This window comes from Equus asinus, chromosome 7, assembly GCF_041296235.1.
Source record: "Equus asinus isolate D_3611 breed Donkey chromosome 7, EquAss-T2T_v2, whole genome shotgun sequence".
NCBI lineage: Eukaryota > Metazoa > Chordata > Mammalia > Perissodactyla > Equidae > Equus > Equus asinus.
In genome coordinates, this window is record NC_091796.1 from 97,629,017 (window position 1) to 97,654,435 (window position 25,419).

The following is a 25,419-nucleotide window of genomic DNA, read 5'->3' on the forward strand; positions in this document are numbered from 1 at the left end:
CACTCATGTCATTTGGTTTGTGTCTATGCAGAGCCTACACCACAGACTGGCAAGTACACAGGGAGTCACGTGGCGGCATCTTATTGTTACAAGGACGTTCCCACCTCACTGTCTACACCACCCTCTCAACTGCAGTCTTGGCCTGGTGATTTGGAACAATCAGTCAACACTAGAGCTGTGCTTTATTCTGTTTCCTTTAGGCCCAAAGGGCTCATTTTATTAAATCTCAGTTAAAAAATCTGTTTGATTCTTTGCTGATATATTGAAGAGAGTTCATTTTCACGACTGTGTGCCCAGTGATGAGTTCTTAGGCATATATACCTTCACAAGTGGCACAGCATGCATTATAATTACTAGAAAAATCTGTATGTAGTGTCATCTGTGAAAAATGATAACAACTTCCTATGTGAGCATTAGGAGAGGAAGAAACAGAGGGCAGGGTCAAGATAAAGAAGAAACGTAAACCAGTGGGAAAATAGAACTCAAGTTTCTTCAAGGTCAGGCTTGGGAGGTAGAGAATGAAGCCCAGGAAGAACCTGGCTTGGGAGTAATGGATCCAGCTTAGACTATGTGGTGGCGTTTTCTGTGAAGATATTCGTGTGAAGATATCCTGGGTGGAGTTAAATTTCTATAACCCTGTATGCGACTTGAAAGAGGATTTGAGAGATGTTCCCCGGTATATGGAGGCTTTTCTTTTAGTTAAACAGAGCAAAGTATGTTGATAAGACTCTGTCCCAAGGAGAGAACTTCCCCGTTTTCCCATTATTCTGTGTATAGAATGTGGCATCTATTCTTATTTATTTATTTATTTTTAATTGCAGTAACATTGGATTATAACCTTATATAGCTTTCGGAGGTACATTATAATATATTCCCAATTCTGTGTAGGTTACATCATGTTCACCACCCAAAAACGAATTATAGTGCATCCCCTCCCAGGGGAGCCTAATCACCCCTTTTGCCCTCCCCGCCCCGCTTACCCCATGGTAACCACCAATCCATTCTCCCTTGCGGCATCTATTCTTAAAACAAGGCAAACCGTTTCAACACCTTAGATCACTGACCTGGCCAAAAATACCTCTAAAATTTCCAAAGGCCGCAAGTGACCCACCAGCTTCAAAACGGTCTGGAGTCAGTTTATGTATGAATCCCATGTGGTCATAGTATAATGTGAAAATTTTATCAGAAATGGATCCGATTTTACTATATTGTTCTAACCCTATCAGGAAAGAAACAGAAGTCTCTTAATATTGATGTGGTACAACTAGGGAACTCAATACTCTACCTTGTAAAAACTCCCTCAATTAAACTAACACGCGGGAGTAGGGCTCTGAGACTCCGGAATTAGTAAAATACGGGTTAGTCTTTGTTACATCCCTGGAAAGTCTTTTCTAGGCTCCGTTTGGTTATAGAATCGGCTCACTGAAGTAGGTGAAAAACAGAGGGAGGGGCTGTTTAAGAGGTTTAGAGGAAAAGAGGTTAGCTCCACCTCGCAGTGGTTTCTTTTCCTAATACCAGGAAATCAGATTCCTGAATAAGTGGGAGGCAGGGAGAAAATAACCCTCAGGAGGGGAAGGGGAATTATCAATGGAGACCATTGGGTCATTAGCTATGCTAGGATTAACACGTGGAACCGAATTTGGCGTGCTGTGTTTCTCTTGAGCCTTAGGACAACACGTTGAGAGGCCCTGGCAGGAATCTGGTACTACAGCAGCATTCATTCAGCCAACAGACACCAATCCAGAGGAAGAGAGAGCCGCCTCCTGCATGGAGCCACAGCGAAAGCTCGGGTCCTGGGATGAGACAGGCTGATTTCCACACCCCTCCCCACCAACCCTCCCTAGCTCAGCCAGTCTCTCCTGCTCCATTCTCCTGTCCTTGATCCCTTAAACGTTTGGAGCGCCCCAGCACTCAATTCTTAGGTCTCTTCTCTGTCTCTGGAGATCCTGCCCAGTTTTAGGATTTTAAATCCATCTTTATGTGGATGATTCCCATATTTAAACCTCCCATCTTATTCTCTTCCCTAAACTCCTGATTTATATACCTGCCTACTGACAGCTCCTGAGCCATGTCCATCGGGCATCTCAAGCTCAACTCATTCCAAACCAGACTCGTAGTCCACACACAAACCTCCATCCTCAGCCCTCCTCATCTCCAGCAAGGGCAGCTGCATGATTCCTGCTGCTCAGCCCAAAAACCTTGGTGTGGTTCTTAATTCCTCTCTTCCTCTCACACATCTAATCCATCAGCAAATCCTATAGACTCTGGCCTCCAAATATCTATAGAACCCAACCACTTCTCACCACTTCCACCACCATCACCCTGCACGAGCCAATAAGATAAATACATATAGAGAGATTTATCATGAGGAATTAGCCCATACAATTACAGATGCTGAGAACTTCTATGATCTGCTGTCTGTAAGCTAGAGAACCAAAGGCCCAAGAACCAGGGGAGCCGATGGTGAAACTCTCAGTTGGAAGCTAAAGGCCTGAGAATTGGGGGGTCACGGGTGCAAGTCCCAGTCCAAGGGCAGGAGAAGACCGATGTCCCAGTTCAGCAGGCAGACAGGCAGCAATAGGGGTGAACCCCTCTTTCCTCCACCTTTTTGTTCTATTTAGGCCCTTCATGGACTGGATGATGCCCACCCATATCGGGGAGGGCAGTCTACTTTACTGGGTCCACTGACTCGAACGCTAAACGCATCCAGAAACGCCCTCACAGACACACCCAGAAACAGCATTTGGTCTGGGCATCCCTTGGCCCAGTCAAGTTGACACACAAAACTAATCATTACAATTGCTAACGTCCAATGGCATATTTCATCTATAAACACTTTTTTTTCACTTTTTAACGCCTTGGAAATTGAAATGTATTTTATAATTGATATGTCTTACGGTGTCCACCAGGTGGCACTGATGCCATAGTGGTCAACTGACTACTCACGCATACACTTTGTCTCAGCTCTTTACATTATCATCACTTTTGAGATTCCTGAATCACTGGAGTAACACACGTTGAGTTTTACTGCTGCTTAAAATGACTTAAAAAATGCGACATTACAATTTGACATTGAAACAAAGTTATTGTGGGTGCACCAAGAGAGGAAAACAAAGCAGGGCATGTATTTATCAATAAAGCAAAGGTCACTGGAAGAGTTACTGTGATTCCCCATTTTCTTGTAGAACAACCACTAAGTATTTTATAGGACCTAGGAAAGGGAGAAACTCACAAGCAGATGAAATGGCGTAAGTTTTACTGCTGAGATACACGCAAAATGACTGCCTTAGCACACCCCAGGCAGTGCAACTGGAGGCGAGGGAAACAATGTCACAGTAATCCACGCATCGCCAGGATCACTTTAAAACACTGTGTTAAGTTTAATTGGAAGAGCTATTCTGTGTGTTAATAGCATTTTACAACCAGTGAGTCTCAGATTTAATGAAATACAGTGTTTACAACATTCTTGTGTTGGCTTTGCAAAAGAATTACTCGATAAGTTGTTTCCAAATTCTCAGGTAATACTATTCTTCCCTGAAGGTCTGTAGAAGAATATGTGATGTTCATTGTTGCAGCTGGAAAATGCACGGCTGATTCAATTTTTGTGCCTTTAAAGTTAACATTTTCTATTTCAAATAATTCAGAACAGTGTTTTTGCTACTATTATTGGGTTGTTTTGCTTTCAGTTTAAAAAATTAGTGTCTTATTATCAATTTTGATTTCCTTTGTTCCTCCTATTTCCAGTATCTATCCATTCATCCATTCACATCAGAGGGCTACTATGTACCAGGAAGTGTTGGCAAAATAGAGAAAGCGAGCCAATGCCTCTGTTCAACTGGAAATTCCTCCAACTTGGAGTTTCTCAATTTTCAGCATCTGTATTTATCACTTTAGATTCTTTCTACTTATTTATTCATTCTGTATCTGGATGTGTTTCCATAGTTTACAATTTGTAATAGTTTATCATTTATATTGACAATTTAGTTTTCTTAGGTGTTATTTTTACTGTTTCCAAAGTAATCTTGCTTAGTCTATTTTGATTTTCATTTCACAATATGTGCTGTTTATTCTCGATTTGCTCATTCCTCCAGATCCATTCTCAGACTTTCTTTTTTCTGTTTGGTGCACTGGAAAACTGACCCCTGTGAACTGCAATACTTGTGCTCTGTTTCCAGCTGGCATCTGATTGGGTTTGGCCAGTGAAAGGCACTAGCAGGAGATAAGAACCAGGGAAGGAGAGAGAAGTCTGCCTATCTGTCTGTGTATCTATCTATCTAACTATCTACCTATCTATCTGTAGATCTATCTATCTATTATCTATTTATTTGCCTTACCCCTTTAATCAAAGGCACTGTAATGGCTTTCTTCCCTTGCTCCTGATATTTTAATATCCTTGTTGGTTCTTTTTTTTTCTCTTTTCTTTTTTTTTTTTATGCTTTATCTCCCCAAATCCCCCCTGGTACATAGTTGTATATCTTAGTTGCAGGTCCTTCTAGTTGTGGCATATGGGACACCACCTCAACGTGGCCTGACGAGCCGTGCCATGTCCACGCCCAGGATCTGAACCCTGGGCTGCCGCAGTGGAAAGCGTGAACTTAACCACTCGGCCACAGGGCGGCCCCTCCTTGTTGGTTCTTTTAACTTTGTCTGCCCCTCTGCAAATCGTCCCCTTATAAATGTTCTTCACGTGAAACCCCTGAGTGGAATGATGTTTCCTGCCAGGATCACTACTGATATAGAATTTTTACCAGAAATTTCCCTAGAAAACAGAATATCAAGGTGGGATTCTGGGGCCGAGCTGCTCACATGTCTAAGGAATGCACAGATTACCTCATAGTTATAGATATTGTGACAGTGGCAAGCCATAGTAAGCAAAGGCATCACAATTACTCCAATTATTATTGGTACTAGCATGGGATGGAGCGTGTCTGTGGAGGGAAAGACTTTAGGTGTAAATGGGGTGGCTGTACTTGACTACAATGATAACCACAGTTTTTACAAAGATTGTGGGGTGGTATGACTTTTACAGATGTATTGGAGAGCTTACAAGTAAAAAAAAGCTTATGACCTTGAATATCCAACTCAAGGTCAGAGTAGAGAACCTGACAGCCATCTGGGGAAAAAAATGATCCTCACCTCATATCGCACACAAAATTAGAAATTTTACATAGGGTTATATAGGAAATCTAAAACAATCTGCTAGAAGAAAACAGGAGAACATCTTCACAAGTTTGGGATAGCAAAGAGTTCTTAAACAGGATACAAGAAGCAAGAAGTACTAAACATAAAAGATTAATAAATTGAACTTTTAAAAGTCAATCTTTTTTTCATCAAAAGACACTGGGGAAAGAACAAAAAAGACAAGCCACTGATTGGGAAAAGACATTTGCAAGTCACATTTCTAAAAAAGGACTCATCCATAATACATTAAAAATTCATAAAAATCAATAAGAAAAAATTAATCTGATCAAAATGATAAAAAAAGACTTGAAGAGACAATTTACAAAAAAGAATATAAAAATGGCCAGTGAACATATGAAATCGTGCTCAATATTATTACTCACACAAACTAAATCTTCAGTGAGATACCATTACAAACTCACCATAATGGCTCACTATTTAAAAGACTAACAATACTAAGTGTTGGTGAACAAACAGAATTCCTTCATGTTGCTGGTAGGACGATACATTGCTACAATCAATTTGAAAACATGTTGGCACTTAGCGTTTTTTTCCATAAAAAGCTAAACAAACATTTACTTCACGATACAGCAATTCTGTCCCTAAGTATATACCAAACAGCAATGAAAGCTCTGTCCAGCCAAAGACTTACACAAAAATGCTCATAGCCGCTTTATTTATAACAGGCCCCAAATGGAGCAATTCAAATACCCAGGAGCAGTAGAATGGATAAACAAATTGTAGTTTAGTCATACAGTGGAAGACTGCATTGCAGGTGTATTGACAGGAAAGTGGCATGAGGGAGCTCTCTGGAATACTGGAACTGCTCGGCATCGTGCTCTACTCTCCAATCCCTCCTAATAATACTCATAGTCACTTCTGTTTATTTCACGATCACATGAGGCCTGATTGTCAGCTTCCTAAGCGCTGTCTCAACAAATGATTCAGACAAGTAAACCGCAACGATTAACCTTGATACCAACAGAAACTGAACAAAAGTTTTATTGACAGAATAGAGAACAATAAACATAGTGGTGAAAATCTGGGGAAACAGAACCAGAATTTTGTGGTCTCTCCATGTCCTTGAACAAGGAAGGACCAATAGAGGAGACTGGACACCCATGAAACCTGCTTCTGCTGGTGAGCATCAGGGACACAATTTGAGGGCCAAGAAACCATGCTTTCTGACGTCATATCAGAACCCTTTAGAAAGCTTGTGGTTTAAAATCATATCAGAGACTTGAAGGCCGGAAGAGACTGGTTTTAAGCTAGACAGTCAAGAATCTTGTCAATGATAAAAACAAACAAAATAACAGTCTCACTCTCATCTGGGAGACAATCAGTGTTTTTCCCACTCTGGCTAGACCTAATCAGATGTCTCCAAGTTTACTCCAATCTCCAAATTTACCTGCTAATCTGTAAAGTGCTACTGGAGCATTTTTTGGGAAGACTGTTTTTCTGAGGGTATATCTCCCTTGCCTATTAAGTTACTGAATTTCAGCTTTATTTCTGATACAATTGGTAGCCTCACTATCTTATGAATGCCTGACAAAATGAGCCCCCCAAAACGAAATATGTATGAAAACTATAAACCACTCTGAAGAAAACACAGGAGTAAATCTTCATGATCACAGATTAGGCAATGGTTTCTAAGGTATGACACCAAAAGTGCAAGCAAGAAAAGGAAAATTAGATATATTGGACTTCATCAGAATTAGAAAGCCCCATCAAGAAAGTGAAAAGATAACTCACAGAACGAGAAAAAATACATGCTAACCATATATCTAATAAAGGACTTATATCCAGAATATTTAAAGTACTCTTACAACTCAACAATAAAAACACAATGAACTCAATTTAAAAATGGGCAAAGGATTTGAATAGACATCTCTAAAGAAGATATACAAATGGCCAATAAACACGTAGAAAGATGTTTAACATCATTAGTCACTAGGGAAATTAAAATCAAAACCACAACGAGATACAATTTCTCACCTAGTAGGATAACAAAATACAGACAGACAAGAATAAGTGTTGGTGAAGATGTGGAAAAATAATCCTACATTGCTGGTGGGAGTGTAAAATGGTACAGCCTCAGTTTGGCAGCTTCTCAAAATGTTAAACAGAGTTACCACATGACCCAGCAATTAGACTCCTGGGTATATACCCAAGAAAATTGAAAGCATATTTCTACACAAAAGCTTGTATACAGATCTTCATAATAGCATTATTCCTAATAGCCAAAAAGTGAAAAAAAATCAAATGTCTATCAACCCAAATAGTCTGATAAGTGGATAAACAAAACGTGCTATATTCATAAAATGGAATGTTATTCAGCCATAAAAAGGAACGAAACACTGATCCATGCCACAACATAGACAAAACTTGAAGACATTATGTTAAGTGAAATAAGCCAGTCGCAAAAGGACAAATACTGTCTGATTCCACATATTGGAGGTACCTGGAGCAGTCAATTTGTAAGGACAGAACGTAGTGTCCAGGGGCTGGAAGAAGGAAGAATGGAGAGTTATTGTTTAGTGGGTACAGAATTTCACTTTGGGAAGATGGAAATGTTCTGGAGGGAGATGGATGGTGGAACTGGTGGTACAACAGAGGAATATACTTCATGTCACTGAACTGTGAACTTAAAAATGCTTAAAGGGCTAAATTTTGTGTAATGTATATTTTACCATAAAAATAAACAAATAGCAAAAACCAAAACCACCAGTAGCAGTGAAAAAAGGAAAAGGAATGATGTTATGCCAAAATGTAGAAAAGTGTGAGCTAAGGAAAGAAAGAGAAAATTCTGCTGTAACAGGTCACATTATGCTACATCCAGCCCTTTGAGGCAATATATTGAGAGAAGGAAGATAAATCAACAGAATCCTGAGGACTCTCAGTTACACCCTCCTAACAAGAGGGAAGTTGATAGTGGATGAGATGGTACCCAAGGGAAAAGTCAAGCTCTCTTGAGTGAAGCCAGGTTATTACCAAGGCACTGTCCTGAGTTGAGAGAAGGCGCCCACGTCCTACGTAACGAGATGAAACAAATGGGTCTCAAGAATAATTCATGTATGCTACATCAGAGCAAACAGAAGATCCGACCAGTGCTGCACACTCTAATGATGAAGAAGAGAAAAAGAGGAGGAGGAGGGCGAGAGATGGAAGGAGGAGAAGAGGTGAGGAAGGAAAAGAAGTAAGGAAGAAGGTGGGGAAACGGGAGAAGGGAGGCAAGAAAAGTCAGGGAAGGCAGGACTGACAGCACATAAAAGATAGAAAGAATCCAGTTGAGACAAAGCTTTCCCAAAGTAAGAGGTAAACTTCCTTCCCTATTTTTCATCAAAAGACATTAATAAATTAATAGGTTCACCAAAACAAGATCCCAAGGACCCAATAATTGAATGACAAAAATGAAAATGAAAAAGCAGATCAGAGAGATGCACAAATAAATTGAGAACCACGTCCCTTAATCGTTCTAGGCTCCAAGACTGGTCACCAAATTCAGCTGAGTTGGAAAAGAGTGGGCATCTGTCAATAGGTCAATCAGTATTAACTGTGCAAGCAAACTGAGAGGAGCTACATGGGCTCAATCGATAAAATCACAACATCACCAAATCAAGTAGACAGAGAGCCATATATCATTTACCCAACTCACCTCTTATGAGCTGTATGGTCTCGGTTGCATCAGTTTAATCTGTAAAAGCAAGCTAACATTACCTGCTTCAGCTATTCTGTTACGAATATTAAATGAGATGATATCTGTAACATCTCGAGCACAATTGTAGTTCAATAAGTAGGAGCTATTATTATCTGTCTTTTGGGAAAGTAAAACATCACTGAAATTGTAAATGAGAATATAGCATGATGATCCAGGGTCCCCCTTCTTTAGGGCTGTTCATAGCATCCTATTTTTGTAGATCCTAAAAATCCATCACCCCCAGCGGATTCTGGGAAGACAGCAGAGTAGGAAGCACCAGGAATCTGTCTCCCCATCTGGACAATTGCACTGGCAGAATCTATCTGATGTAACTACTTTGGAACTCTGGAGTCTATTCAAGGCTTGCAGCTTCCAGAGAAGGCTTAGATGGTAAAATGTGGTTAATTTCAGCTCTTAGCACAGTAGAAGCTACCCATCCTCCACCACTAGCCACCTGGGAGGCAACTGTGCATGCGTTCCTGGGGAAGTTGCACACAGCCTGTGGGAGTCAGGGTGGGCAGAAAAAGACCCTGTCCTCCAGATCTTGGGGTTCTGTGCTCTGACTGCTGCTTCTGATACAGAGGTGCAGATAAAAAGGAGGGTGGCCATTGTTGTTGTACCTCCCCCCATTTTTGAAAGTGATTGAAGTGACTCCCCCCCAAAAAGTGACTTCCAGAGAATTTAAAGGGTCTGGGCCCTTCCCCTCTCCTTTATTTTTCTCTTTTGGGAGCCAGACATTAAAGATTAGGACATTTGAGCTATTATCAACAAGACAAGAGATAACAAGTATAGGCAAGGATATGGAGAAAAGGGAACTCTTGCATAGCATTGGTGGGAATGTAAATTGGTGCAGCCACTATGGAAAATAGTGTGGAGATTTCTTGAAAGATTAAAAATAGAACTACCAATTCCACTTCCAGGTATATATCCAAAAGAAATGAAATTACTATCTTGAAGAGCTATCTGCAGCCCCATGTTCACTGCAGCATTAATCACAATTGTCAAGACATGGAAACAACCTAAGTGTCATCAACAGGTGAATGGATAAAGAAAATGTGGCACATATATACGATGGAATATTATTCAGCTACAAAGAGAAGGAAATCCTGCCATTTTCAACAACACGGATGAAACTTGAGGGTATCATGCTAAGCGAAATGTCAGACAGAAAAAGACGAATACTGTATGACCTCACTTATGTGGGATCTATTTTTAAAAAGTCAAACTCATAGAAATAGAGAGTAGAAAGGTAGCTGTCAGGGGTGTGGTGGTGGTAGTGTTGGTGGGGATGGGTGAAGATGGTCAAAAGGGACGAACTTCTAGTTATAAGATGAATAAGTTCTACAGATGTAGTGTACAGCGTGGTGACTACAGTTAACAATACTATATTGTCTTTTTCAAAGTTGCTAGAAGAGATCTTAAAAGTTCTCACCATACACAAAAAATTGTAACTATGTGAGGCGAGAGATACATTAACTAACTTTATTGTGGTAATCATTTGAATATATATATATATATATATATAAAATCATTATTTTGTACATCTTAAACGTACACAATGTTATATGTCAATTATATCTCAGTAAAGCTGGGGAAAAAAGACTAGGACATTCCAAAGCAATTCCATATATGAGGAAAATTAGAAAGTGACCATGTGTGCCCCAGGAAAAGCACAGGCTCAGGAAAGACCTGAGAAGAACTTAAGTTTACATCTCAGGCTGATCCTTGGCACAAAGACAGTCCACAACAATAAAAAAGAAACCACCTAAAACAATAAAAAAAGAAAACACTTGGGGATGGAGAGAATCTCATTTCCAGAGTTACAACTTTATTAGATTTAAATATCCAGTTTTCACCAAAAATTCACAAAACACACACAAAAAAGCAGGAAAATATGGCCTCTTCAAAGGAAAAAAATAAATCAACAGAAACTGTCCCTGAAAAGGATTTGATGGCAGATCTATTAGACACTGACATTAAAACAATTCTTGTAAAGCTGTTCAAAGAACTAAAGGAAGATGTGGAGAAAGTCAAGAAAATGGTGTATGGACAAAATGGAATATCAATAAAGAGATAGAAAACCTAAAAAAGTCAAAAAGAAAAGTGGGCACTGAAAAGTACAATAACTGAAATGAAAAATTCACCTGAGGGATTCAAAGGCAAATTTGAGCAGGCGGAAGAAAGAATCACTGAACAGGAAGATAAGACAATGGAAATTATTCAGGTTGAGGAACAGAAAGAAAAGACTGAAGATAAGTGAATAATGGTTTGTAACCATATTTTTTTCTATGTGATTCAAGGGACTAATACATTTAAAGAAAAAAATAATTAATGTAAAAGCTAGTATTACTTATTGTAACGTAGATCTGTAACTCCAAATCTTGTTTTGTACATACTTTAGGAGACTAATGCATTTAAAAGAATTATTATTAGTTTAGAATTAGAATTAGTTTATGTTTTTTGTGCACACAATGCATAAAAGATGCAATTTTGTAGGGGCTGGTTCAGTGGTATAGTGGTTAAGTCTGTGTGCTCTGCTTCAGCAACCTGAGGTTTGCAGGTTTGGATCCTGGGCACGGACTTAGCACCGTTCATCAAGCCATGCTGTGGCAGCATCCAACATAAAATGGAAGAAGACTGGCACAGAGGTTAGCTCAATGACGATCTTCCTCAAACAAAAAGAGGAAGATTGGCAATAGATGTTAGCTCACGGCCAATCTTCCTTACACACACAAAAAAAGATGTAATTTTGTGACATCAACCAGAAATAATAATAGTTGGAGACTTCAATACCACATTCAGAATAATGGATAGAACAAGCAGACAGAAGGTAAGTAAGGAAATAGAGGACTTGAAAACACAATAAACCAACTAGATCTAACAGACATATACAGAACACTCCACCCCAAAACAGCAGACAAACATTCTTCTCAAGAGCACACGGGACATTTTACAGGATAGACTATATGCTATGCCAGAAATTAAATCTCTATAGATTTAAAAAGATAGATACCATACAAAGTATCATCTCTGACCACAATGGGATGAAGTTAGAAACCAACAACATAAAGAAAACTGGAAAATTCAAAAAATTGTTGAAACCAAACAACACGCTTTTAAACAACTGGTGGATCAAAGGAGAAATTAGGAAATACTTAGAGATGGATTAAAACAAAATCACAACATACCAAAACTTACAGGACACAGAGAAAGTGGTGAGAAGAGGGAAATTTACAGCTATAAATGCTTACTTTAAAAAACAAGAAAAGTGTCAAATGAACAATTTAACTTTAAAACTTAGGGAACTAGAAAAAGAAGAATAAAGTAAACCCAAAGCTAGAAGAAGGAAGGAAATAATAAAGATTAGAGCAGGGATAAATGGAATAGAGAATAGAAAAACAAGAGAGAAATGAACCTAAAAGTTGGTTCTTTGAAAAGATCAACAAATGACAAAACTTTAGCTGGATGAACTGAGAAAAAAAGAGAGATGATTCAAATTACTAAAATCAGAAATGAAAGTGGAGACATTGCTACTGCTTCTACAGAAAGAAAAAGGATTATAGGAGAGTACTATGAACACCTGTACGCCAACAAATTGGATAAGCTAGATGAAATGGAAAAATTCCTAGAAATACAAAAACTACCAAGACTAAATAAGGAAGAAATAGTCAATCTGAGTAGACCTATAACTGTTAAGGAGATTGAATTAGCAATAAAAAGTCTCTCAACAAATAAAAGCCCTGGACCTGATGGCTTCACTAGTGTTTCTACAAAATGTTCCCATAAAACATTTAAAGAAGAATTAATGTCAATCCTTCTCAAACTTTTCCAAAACATTGCAGAGGATGGAACACTTCCTAATTCATTTCAAGAGGCCAGTATTATCCTGATACCAAAGCCAGACAAAGACACTGCAAGAAAAAAAACAAACAAACTACAGACCAATATCCCTGATGAACATTAATGCAAAAATCCTCAACAAAATACTAGCAAACTGAATTTAACAGCATATTTAAAAGATTATACACTATGACTAAGTGGAGTTTATTCTATGACTAAGTGGAGTTTATTCTTGGAATGCAAGACTGTTTCAACATACAGAAATTGATCAATGTAATACCCACATCAACAGAATGAAGGAAAAAAAACACATCTCAATTGATACAAAAAAGCATTGGACAAAATTCAACATCCTTTCATGAAAAACCACTTAGACTAGGAATAGAAGCCATTGAGACTGAGCATGAGAAACCCACAGTGAACATCTTATTCGATGGTGAAAGACTGAAAGTTCTTCCTCTAAGATCTGGAACAAGGCAAGGATGTCTGCTTTCACCACGTCTATTCAACATAGTGCTGGAAGTTCTAGCCAGAGCAATTAGGCAAGAAAAAGCAATAAAAGGCACCCAAATCACAAAGGAAGAAGGAAAATTGTCTCTATTCACAGATGATAGGATCTTATACATAGAAACTCAAAGATTCTACCAAAAAACTGTTAGAACTAGTAAATGAATTCTTCAAAGTAGCAGGATATAAAATCACTACACAAAAATCAGCTGCATTTCTATATACTACCAATTAGGAACAGGAAATTAGGAAAACAATTCCATTTACAATAGCATCACAAAGAATAAAATACTTAGGAATTAACTGAACCAAGAAGGTTAAAGGCAATCCACAGAATGGGAGAAAATGTTTGCAGGTCATCTATTTGATAAGAGATTAATATCAAGAATATATAGAGAACTCCTAAAACTCAATAATTAAAAAAACCAATCTGATTTAAAAAAAATGGTCAAAGAACTTGACTAGCCATTTCTCCAAAGAAGATGTACAAATGGCCAATAAGCCCATGAAAAGATGCTCAACATCAGTAATCATTAGGGAAATGCAAATCAAAACTACAATGAGATACCACCTCACACCCATTAGGATGACTACTACCAAAAAACCAGAAAATAGCAAGTGTTGGCAAGGATGTGGAGAAATTGGAACCCTTTTACACTAGTGTTGGGAATATAAAATGGTACAGCCGCTGTGGAAAACAGTATTGCAGTTCTTCAAAAAATTAAAAATAGAATTACCATATGATCCAGTAATTCTACTTCTGGGTATACACCAAAAAGAATTGAAACCAGGGTCTCAAAGAGATATTTGTACACCAACGTTCACAGCAGCACTATTCACAATAGCTAAAACATGGCGGCAACTCAAGCATCCACTGATGGATGACTAGATAAGCAAAGTGGGTACATTCATATACAAACACTGCAATATTATTCAGCCTTAAAAGTGAAGACAATTCTGCAAGATACTACAATGTGGATGAGCATTGAGCACATTATGCTAAGTGAAATAATTCAGTCGCAAAAGGACAACTAAATATGATTTCACTTACATGAGAGACCTAGAGTAGTCAAAATCATAGAGACAGAAAGTAGAATGGTGGTTGCCAGGGGCTGGGTGTGGGGGGGTGTGGGGGTGGGGTGGGGAGTTATTGCTTAAAGGGTATAGAGTTTCAGTTTTATAAGATGAAAAGAGTCCTGGAGATGGATGGTGGTGATGGTTGCAAAACGATTTATGTATTTAATGCCACTGAACTGTACACTTAAAAATGGTTAAGATGCTAAACATTACATTATGTATATTTCACCACAATAAAAATTTTTTTAAATCCATCACCCCTAATAGGTTTGAGACCTTAAGATTAGTTGATTAATATGGCAGATTTTTCACATATCTTCTAATCCCTGGCTTACATGTACTACTTAAACCAATAAAAGTGAATTCCTTACCTGCCTTGGTCAAGTAAACATTTCCACTTTGGGAAACAAAAGCAATGTCTGAAGTATAAAAACTATGATACGTATTCTTTATGATATCATCATGAAAGTCAGCTAAGAAGTCAAAGGTGTTGCCGCCATCGATCGAAAGCCATACCTAAGGGAATAAAAAGATAATATCTCACTAAAGAGCTGCCAAATCACAGTCAGCAATGACCGATCAGCCTAATCTTCCTACATAAGAAAAGTCATGCAGTGTGGTCTTTCCCATACCCCCACACCCATCACACACACACACACATACACACACACACAGACTCCTTACCTACGGGGTCTACTCTCTTTCCTGCCTAGAGTTTGTATGACGGTGTATGTGGTGGAGTCTCACGTCTACACAGCATGCATGGTGAAATGTATAAAAAGAACAAAGTTAGTTCTATCATCTCCCAAATGGGGTCCCGTTGTTCGTAAAAGGATGAAGTGCTGGGTGTATGTGGACATGGTGGGGAGAGTTTACCCCGCTGACATGAGACTTCACGTTTCAGGCATCTGGCAAATATGTATGGAAACACGTTTTGTGGGGAAGAGCCCCTTGATATTTGTAAGAGTGCGTCCTGGGACCTTAGCAAACCCTTAAATATACCTCTCCATAGCATATGTTTCTCTGTTTCCTCATCTTTTGGTAACAAATTGTTTGAAGGTAAATCAGATCATGAATTGGATGAATCCTGCTTGGTACCTCTTTAAATAGCCTGAGTCTTACTCAAATGAAGATTTCTGCTTTTTAAATTTCCTTATAAAAATTAGTTTTAATGACAAGTTATACTTGAAAACAGGCTTTTCTTAAATTTAAAACATTATCGTTGTGGCTGAAGTCTCTTTGATCGCCATCCAAATAGTTCTTCTTTCATACCTCACCTGATATAATCGTGGTCTCCTCCCTTCCCAGAGGTAACCACTGTTACTACTTTGAAAGTTCTGTGCATTTTCATTCACATATATATGCACCCATAGGATATGTCACCTATTTTATGTTAAGGAGGAGAGGAAGCACGTATCTGGGTGCAGCACTACTTTTAGACCTGGGCAAGAGGGACCCTCCCCCTGGACTGCATGCTTACCGGGCCTGCATGTTAAAAACTCACAGAGAAAATTTATTGAATAACACAAGGGCGCTTCTAGCACTCAGGAATGTAGCGATCAGTGCTGGCAGAGCACAGCCCATAATCCTAAACATACGATGTGGGGCCTCCATTTTTACTCTTGCTTTGGACTCTGCCAACATTACCTGTGAGCGTCGTGGTGGTGGTGGTGGTGGGGTGGGGAGGGACTTTGAACAATATATTCACAATGCCATCATACTGTGCTCGTTCTATAAATTCCGTTTGCCACTCAACAATATATCTCAGCTCATTTTATGTTAGCTCATGTGATCTTCACATTATTCTATACTGCTGCATAAATCCAATATTACAGATAGACCATACTTGAGATATTCTATTTTCCTCCTCATAGATATTTAAATTATCAATCCATCAGGAGTTGGGCTTGATGTATGTTATGACGTGGGGCTGTATTTCAACATTTTCCGCATGTATAACCAATACTTTCCGTCCCATTTTGAGCAGCTCCTTATTTTCCTGATGCCACTTGGGCTATCTAGATTTGCATGGGTCTATTTGTGGGCTTTCTATTTTATCCCATTGGTCAATTTGTTTGTTCCCTGGACCAAAACCACATTATCATAATTTCAACTTTTTAAAAAGTGTTAATATCTGCTGGTGCAATCCTCCTTATTCTTCAGAAGTGTCTCGGCTATTCTTAGTCGTTTGTTTTTCCATGTATACTTCAGAATCAACTTAAAGTCCACAATAGATCTTGGGATTTTGATTCGAGTTGCATTAGATCCATAGATTAATTTAAGGAAGAATTGATATTGTAAGGCAACAAGTTTTCCTATTCACAAGCATGTTTATATCCATTTCTTTATAAAGTTTTAAATGTTCTTCACTAAAGTCTATAATTTTCTACATAGAGGTTTTAGAAATCTTTTTTTGGATTTATTCTTAGGTACTTTATAGCTTTCGTTTGTGTGGGGTTTTTTTTTTCTATTGTAAATAGTGTCTTAAAAATTATGCTTTTAATTTACTGATCACGCGCAGAAATGAAACTTACTTTGCTTCCCGCCTTGTTTGATGCTTCTGCTTGTTTCAGTAATTTGTATGTATCTTTTAGATTTTCTATATAGACAATCATATCTTTTGCAAGTAAATAGTTTGTTTACTACATTTTAACGTTCATAACTTTAATTTCTTAATTTTTTCTTTGTCTTATTGAATTCCCTTCTATACACACTTTACTTCTTAATAATTTCTTGGTAGAATTCCAGTTGTAGTTAATACAACATCGTCTTCTCCTCTATGTATGCACCCCCATAATGGAACATGCAGAAGAATATCCAATAACCCTAAACTGGTCACAATTTGAATTCGTGCGCACAAAACTCGAGAACTCATACTGCATTTCCTTAGTCAGTCGATTCTCCCATCCTCCTAAGTAACTGTTTTACTCTGTTCTCTTTTCTCAAATCTCCAACACTCCTCTTCCATCCCCGCTCTCAAATAAAACTCTGATTTTTGTTGAGGAAATAGAAGATAAATTCCCACACCCTTCCATTACCACATCTACCCACCTACCAGTTTTTGAATCCCAAAACTCCTCCTTCCTCCTACTACTATAAAATAATTATCTGTGCTCCTAAGGCTGACCTCTCCAGCGGTTCATACAGCTCATCTCCTCTCACCTATTTAGAGATGTCACTCCAGCAATTTCTCCTCTCTCTTTCCCGCACCATCCATTTTTCCCTCTCTACTGAATAATTCCCATCAGTACACATCATAATTCCTTCTATCTTTTAAAAAAACTTCTCTTGACCACTCTTCCTCCTTCAAACATCGCCCCATTTCACTGTTCCCCTTTTCAGCAAACTTTGCAAAACATTTGTTTGTATTTATCGTCTCTAACTCTTCTCATTCTCTCTACATCAGGCTTTCTGCTTCCCCGATCATCAGAGTAACTGTTCTTGGCTTGATGTATAACCACTCAGCATAGAGTAAGTGAACGATTTACACCCATACTAGAGTGTGAAATCTCACGTGTACGCACCTGATTACCATAAGCGTAGAGAAAATGGCTCCGTGGATGGAACACCATTCCCACAGGGGAAGAGAACGATGAAGGAAACAAGAAAAGTGGAAATCTTTGTTTTGATTCTAATTTGCTGTTTTTTAGGAGGCACACTGAGGCACTGGTCTGTTTCTAGGAATAGATAAACAAAGCAAGAGCAAGTCATAAGAACTTTTCCGTTAATATTGTTAGTCTATGTTGTAATTTTTTAGAGTTTCCTGTTCCTTGGATTCTGCTTTAGATAGGGACACACCCATCAACCCAGCATAAAGCTGGAAGGATGAGCAACCACAGGCATCTCTTATGCTGCCTCCCTGCCATATGCATCCACTTGATAGATGTTGAATATGAAGTTTAGGAGGTTAAATAATGTGTCCAAGGTTCTATAACAAATGCCACGTGGAGACTTGCAGGATCCTTGTTGAATTTGACAGACAGACTCCAACACCCACGCTCATAACTGTCATATCAAACTAGTTTTTAAAAGTGTGGCTGCCTGGGTCACTCTCCCATCCTACTGGACCACAGTCTTGAAGGGGATCAAAATATGCACCACACGATATGCCACTTTGGTATAAAGATTATTTCAAGCTGAAGACATTTGAGATTCAAATGATGCAAAAAAAAAAAAGCCTTCCCTTATCTGACTAAAAGCACAACTTCCGGGAAATAAAGCTGCCATTAGTTCCTCTTCAGAGTTCATCTACTCCCAGAAGGGAGAATGAGAATCAAACCTACTCCAATCCCTCCTCCAGGGGACTTTGAAGCCCCTGAAGGAGACAGAAAGACCACTCACACCTGTATAAACAAGCATTATCACAAGCTTTCTTGGCTCCTGTCTGTTTTCCTGTAATCCCATTACCTTTTCATTTGTTTTCCCTTAAGTGTCTTTTTCATCTCCCCTTAAACTATTAAAATTAGATATAACCCCCAAATTTTAACCACCTGCATGTGTGTACACTGCATGCACAATAAATTGTTTTCTTTTCTCCTGTCAATCTGTCTTTTCTCAGTTTAATTTGCAGGGCTCCAGTAACAAAACCTAAGAGCGCAGAGGAAAATTATTTTTTCTCCCTTAGAATCATGAGGGTAGAGCTAGTTCCATTTTTTGTTCATTTAAACTAACCATTTTATGGAAACTTAAATTTGCATAGACCATTTATGTTCTCTTGGAGAATGAGCAAATAAGAATCACTGTGCAAAAGCCCCATATTTTCCATTTACATCAAACTGAATGACAATCAGAGGCAAGCAATCTCCAAAGTGTCTTAAACTATATTATTAATCATAAGTAATTTGGTGGTTATATTATTTAAATAAATAATAAAGCCAATTTTATCAACTTCTATTGCCAAAGATAACAAGAACTTGGAAATACGCTTTGCAAAGGTAACTTCTCCTTGCTGTAGTGTCCAGAGCAATCACCCCTGGGCGGTAAGGCCCACCTGGTTTTGGAAGAGGTAGATTCCAGAACTATGCTCTTGGTCAACGAGAAATGTTATCACAGTTGAAGGAATAGTTTTTGCTCCTTTTGAAATGTGAGGCAAGCAAGGCAACCATTCAAGAAACGGTTCTTTACTATAAAAACAAGAGCTTGCCTACAAAAAGAGAAAGGAAAAGTTAACGCCGTTCTTGAACTAAAAGTCCTACTTGGTTCTCTTAGGCAAATAAACTAATGAACCATTGTGTTGTCCTGGCTGAGCACAAAAACAGTCATGAATCTTTAACACCCGTGCTTCTCTTCTGGGGGCTATGAGTCCAGAAAATACTGCAAAGCATCCTTTTCTTGCGTGGGCTGTTTTTCTAGAACACTGTGTAGGTCTAGATTTAACATAACTAGGGAATTACCATGAAACCCAAGCAGAGGCACCACTAGGAGCAAAGAGTGATCGTTAAGCTTTTGGACGGTAGAATTATCATTTTTTAGATGAATAACAATTCATGAAATCACGCACAATAAAATTTCTTACCTTTTAAAATATTCAATACCATACCTCACTTAAGGTCCTGTTTCTCTCAAAGGTGATAGTAACATAATCAACTATAAAATATAAAGGTACAAAAATTACGAGCAATATCTATATTTCTAAATGTATCATTAACTAAATAGGCTCAAATACAATTTTCTTGCACTTCAAACAGGGCATGCCTATTGTCTCATTTAAACTAATTTTTTCCCTCAGTTTTAGGCCATTAACTTATACAAAACAAACCTATCTTTATATTTTATTCTATTTTGATTTTATGTCATTTTATTTAATCTACATATGTTACGTGGGAAAAAGCATATTAATATCGTTCACTAAAATTTACCTTCAAAGTGTTCTCTGTTAGCAAAACATCTTTCATTATACCACAGTTTTCCTTTGACATAGTCAACCTACATCAATAAATAAATTTAAAAAAATATCATTTAGGCAATACATGGACTTAAGATATAAAGAAGAAAAAACTTAAAAATGTAAAAGTTTGGGGCCAACCTAGTGGCATAGCGGTTTAGTTTGCATGCTCCACTTCTGTGGCCTGGGGTTCACGGATTTGGATGCTGGGTGTGACCTACACACCTCTCATCAAGCCATGCTGTGGTGGCGGCCCACATACAAAATAGAGGAAGACTGACAACAGACGTTAGCTCAGGGCCAATCTTCCTCACCAAAAAAACCCAAAAACCAACCAAACAAAAAATGTAAAAGTTCAATAGTTCAGGTACGTGAGGCAAATAAAGAAAGAAAAAATGTATGTAAATAAAATAAAAGGTTGTAGGATGAGGACAAGAAACAAAAATATACTTTTTGAACAACACCACAGAAAGAATAAAAGAAGAGAAATTTCACATGAATTAGCATGTTAGTGGAAGATGCCCCAGTCTATGAACTGTTTTTCTGAAGCTACCAGAAGCTGTTAGCTTTTCATCTCAGGTACAATGGTCACACGCTTCTCTTTTATTCATTAGCTGCAGCTGGCTCAAGGAGTCTTCACAAAAGCCTGACAGCAGCAAGAAGCAATACGAAAAAAGCCACAAAAATACACATCTTGACAATTTGGTCATAAGAGAGAAACTTCCGAGAAAGTGAGAATGTATATGTTGGATATTAATTATACGCAAGAGTTTGAGATGATTTTGTTATAGGAAGATTCTGACTTTAAATTATTGTTGAGACAAAGGGAAGTCTGCCTTACATTTCTAAAGACCAGCAACAAAGTCTGCACAATCCGTGCATTCAAATCCTTTTAAATGTTCCAAAACATTGGCTGTGGTGACTCTGCGACTATGCTAAAGGCTAGTGAATTTTGCACGTTAAATGAGTGCATTTTCTTTTTCCTGAGGGAGATTGGCCCTGAGCTAACATCTGTGCCAGTCTTCCTCTACTTTGTATGTGGGTTGCTGCCACAGCATGGCTGATGAGTGGAGTAGGTCCACTCCTGGGATCCAAACCTGTGACCCCGGGCTGCCAAAGCAGAGCACACTGAACTTAACCACTAGGCTGGAGGGCCGGCCCCTAAAGGGTGCATTTTATGCAATGTGAATTATATCTCAATAAAACTTCTAGACAAACAAAAAAGTCCTTTAAAATGGAATGGACAAGAATTTATCTGAATGGTGTGGTATCTTCAAGCTAAGGTGTTATATCAAATGAATCTTTTGAGTTCTCATATAAATCTTCAGGTTTGCAGGATGCCGTAATTATCACAACATCTGGGCAATTAATATAGAATCTTTATTGGGCCCTAACTCATTCCTTTTCTTTCTCTTTAGATCCCTTGTTTTTTTCCTACCTGGAATCAAAGTAGTAACAGCCCAACGATTATCCTTGGGGACAATTTCCGATCTCGCCACCTTCATTCTAAGGATAAGCTCATGACCCAGGCCTGATTGACAGTCACGAGGATTGGTCGGGACGAACACATGATCCAAGTCAGGGTAATGAGTCGGCCCTGAGATGTGCTGGAACCACTGGCAAAGAGACACTTTTTTCCCGTTGGGGTTGCTAAACTGATTGCATATAAGCCTACTGGCTATTCTTGTTAACAACTGGAGAAAAACCTACTGAGAATGAAGCTAAAATAGAGGAGAGCAGGCCCAGACCTCGAGAAGACTGAGTCCTACCGATCTCTTAGGCAGTAAATCCAGTCATGTCTGGAGGCCGGATTCATTCACCCCTTGAATTCCCTATTTACATGAGACAACAACGTCCCCTCCTTTGCTAAAATCAGTTTTGCTTTGGTTTCTGTCATTTGCCTTCAAAAGGTTCTGACTATCTGTGTAGGGAAGAGAAGCCAACTATTTTTTCTTTTAAGTTTCTGCTTTGTTTTATGAACTGTGCTGAGTTTTTTCTCATGTAACGCTATTTAATCACCTCACCTCTAAGAGGTGGACATTATTCTACGCATTTTAAAGTAAAGAAATCGATGTCCAGGGAGTTATACAACTTATCCAAAGTCACATGTTACATGGCTAACGAGCTAGGACAAGATTTATTCACTCATTAATTCAGCAAATACTGAGACCGCCTCTGCGCGAGCAGTGTAGTAACTTGTTAGCATACGACGGTAACTAAGATGGTCCTTGACATGAAACCTAAAGTCTTGTGAGGCTAGTCAGGGGGCCAAACAGACAAAAGAGTGTGATAAACGACAAGAATTCGTGTTGAGAGCTTTGCGATTGCCCAGGAAGGGCACCTTGGCGGTCAGGGAGAGATTCCTGAAGAATGAGTAGAAATTCTCCAGTGACGTTGAAGAGAGGAGGAGGGAGTGCATGCGAAGAAGATAAAACATTTTATGCGAAGGATTTGAGCTGCAAGAAATGTTGGCTGACTTCAGGGAAGGCGAGTAGTTTAGCGCGGCTGGAAAGGACGGCACGAGGTGAGGGGGGGTGACGAGGCTGAGGAGGTGAGGAAGGCTCTGACTTCAAAGGATCTTGCCTCACAAGAGTTTGAATTTTATCCTTAAAGAAGCAACCCAAAGCCCCTGCTATTTCCACTAAACAGATTTTGGTGGCTAACTAACAGATGTTGCCTCATGCCAAGTTCCCAATTTAGAGTCTTTGTACTCAACATTCCCTCTGTCTGGAAACGCTTTGTTGAAATCATTCCTTCAAGTCGTTGAGTTTCTGCTTGAATTTCACCCCCTTGGAGAAGCCTGTTATGATCACCTTATTGAAAATACAATATTATCTCCCCTTCACTGTCTATTTCCCTTATCTGCTTTAATTTCAATAAGCTCATATTATTATCTACAATCATAGTATGCATTTTTTTGTGTACTTGTTTACAGTCTATCTCCCACAATAGGATGGTAATCTACACAACAGCAGGGACCCTATCCATCTTGTTCACTCTGGAATCCTCTTTGTCCAAACAAGCCTGGCATATGGGAAGTGCTCAACAAATATTTGTTGAATAGACGAATAAGCAAATGAATAAATCATCAAGTGTTAACCCCTTCAACTATCTGCCTGAGCAGCCACATACACCTGATACTTACCAGCCTTCCTTCAATCATCATGAAAGAGGTCTCATCCAAAGGTAACCCCCTACCCCCTATACTTTCATGAACAAGTTCACTTTTCCCCTTTCCTCTCCCCCACACCATCTCACTACCCTGTGACCCCTCGTATTCCCCTTCTCTCTCATCGCTACTAAAAACCCCTGAGTTTTGCTGAGATATTTTAGCTCAAGAGGATTTATTATAATATCCTTGCAAATGGCAAAAACCTCTATGAAGGGCAATTTGTCATTACCTTTTAATATTGCATAAGCATTTACTCCTTAATCTGCCAATCCAAGTTTAAGGAGTGTATTGTCCCAATATGCGTGGACACATATAAACTTGCTGGGTACAAAATTATTAATGGTAGCATTGTTTGTAATAGCAAAAGATTAGAAAACTACCCAAATGTCCATTGATAGGGTTCAGCATAAGTAAATTCCGGTAAGGCCACACAATGGAATACTTGCAGCTATAAAAATAAACGAAGAATAAAAAGGCCATTCTCTACATATGAATATGGAATTTTTCCCCTGATATATTGGTAAGTGAAAACTACAAGATATGTATATATTTAGTATATGGTGTAACAAAGTGAAGAGAAGACTATATATTCATAATTATTTGAATTTACATTTAAAAATCACTGAAAAGATATAAAATAATAAAAATAGTTTCCTGTAGGGGCCAGGGGGAAGCATGGTGAGTATATACAAGGTGGGAGTGGACTTCTCAGTGTATATCTTTATATAACTTTTTTGATTTTTAACTATGGGAATGGACTATTATTTGAAAATAATATTTTTAGATGTTGAAACTTCTAACTTCCCTACTACATGTCCTCTCTGTTTCAAGATGCCTCATCTAGCACTGCACTCTGATTTATATAGGTAGGCAGAAAACATATAAATAGATAGCTATGAGAGGTAGGTGAAATGAGAGAAACAGCTAAACGTTGCTCATCACTCTTTCCTCTTCTCTTTATCTCCCTAATCTCTCTTCTCATTTGTTTATTATGTTAAAGCTCTTTCTTGAGTATTTTCCTTAGTTGGAATAACTGGGTGGTACACTCTCTAAATTCTTTCTTAATCTGAAGGATGAATAATCTCTTGGCTGGAAATAGGATTTTTGGACTTTGGTCCCTTTGTTTTGATAGCCTGTAGACGTTGATTTTCTTTCTGTCTGGAAACCTGTAGTATTTTCCCCTTAACCTCCAAATTCAGAAACATATCTAGGATAAGCCTACGCGTACATTTGTTTCAGCCCTGTCAGGATTTAGTCGACATTTTCAGTATATAGTCTTGGATCTTTCTTAATCTCAGGGTAATTTTCTTCCATTATTGTTGTAGTATTGACTCTCTTCTATCTGCCCCTTTCTCATTCCCTCTGAAAACTCTAGCACTCACCCTTATACATCCAGATCCTCCTCAAAGGCTCATTTTCAACCTCGTGATTTCCATCTATCTTCCCTCGATGGTTTGAGAAGTTGCTTTCTCTTGATCTTCCATGTCACTCACCTGCATCTAAACAGTGGCTAGTCTATCCTTCAATACATCCCATTTTTTAAATTGCAATTTGTGGTATTTAGTCCCAGGAAGTACTTTTATGCTGCACTTGAAACTCCTTACGGACATTGGCTGTCTTTTCTTTTTGCTCATATCCCAGTGCCAATGACAGTAAACTCATAACAGGTGCTCACTGGATAACTGTTGAATGAATTAATTAGGTCTTGCTGTTCTTGTTCAGTTGTTGCCTTCTCCATCAGCAACTCTGCTGTATATTTTGATTCTAATGATCTTACATTCTCAGGATGCTCGGCTAGCTTAGATGTATTTTGAAGGGCGGGCTCAGGTCTGGTTTGGGGAGCCGCTCAGAGTGTGGCAACACTGGAGTGACAGACGGCCACGTGGTCACTCTCCTCCGGGCTGCCGTTCTCCCTCACCACCGAACCAGAAAGAGGCTTCCTTGCTGCCAGGTCTCCTTCAGCCTGCCCACCTCAGGCACAGGGAGAATGCAGCCTTCCCACTAGGCTGCTGGCTCGGAGACCAGCCACACTTGCACGGCTGCTAGAAACCTTCCCTGGTT

At 38.8% G+C, this 25,419-nt stretch overlaps 1 protein-coding gene across 1 annotated transcript in view; it reads right to left on the minus strand.

The window, feature by feature from the left end:
- The window catches only part of CATSPERB (cation channel sperm associated auxiliary subunit beta), a 102,847-nt gene that overhangs the window by 41,090 nt on the left and 36,338 nt on the right, over nucleotides 1-25,419 (minus strand). The window contains exons 10-15 of the mRNA XM_014832129.3: nucleotides 20,161-20,227; nucleotides 19,842-19,888; nucleotides 19,293-19,445; nucleotides 17,827-17,979; nucleotides 14,674-14,818; nucleotides 1,065-1,219 (exon numbers count right to left, since the gene is read on the minus strand). Coding sequence (XP_014687615.1) covers nucleotides 1,065-1,219; nucleotides 14,674-14,818; nucleotides 17,827-17,979; nucleotides 19,293-19,445; nucleotides 19,842-19,888; nucleotides 20,161-20,227 — 720 coding nt within the window. The remainder of the gene's footprint in view (nucleotides 1-1,064; nucleotides 1,220-14,673; nucleotides 14,819-17,826; nucleotides 17,980-19,292; nucleotides 19,446-19,841; nucleotides 19,889-20,160; nucleotides 20,228-25,419) is intronic.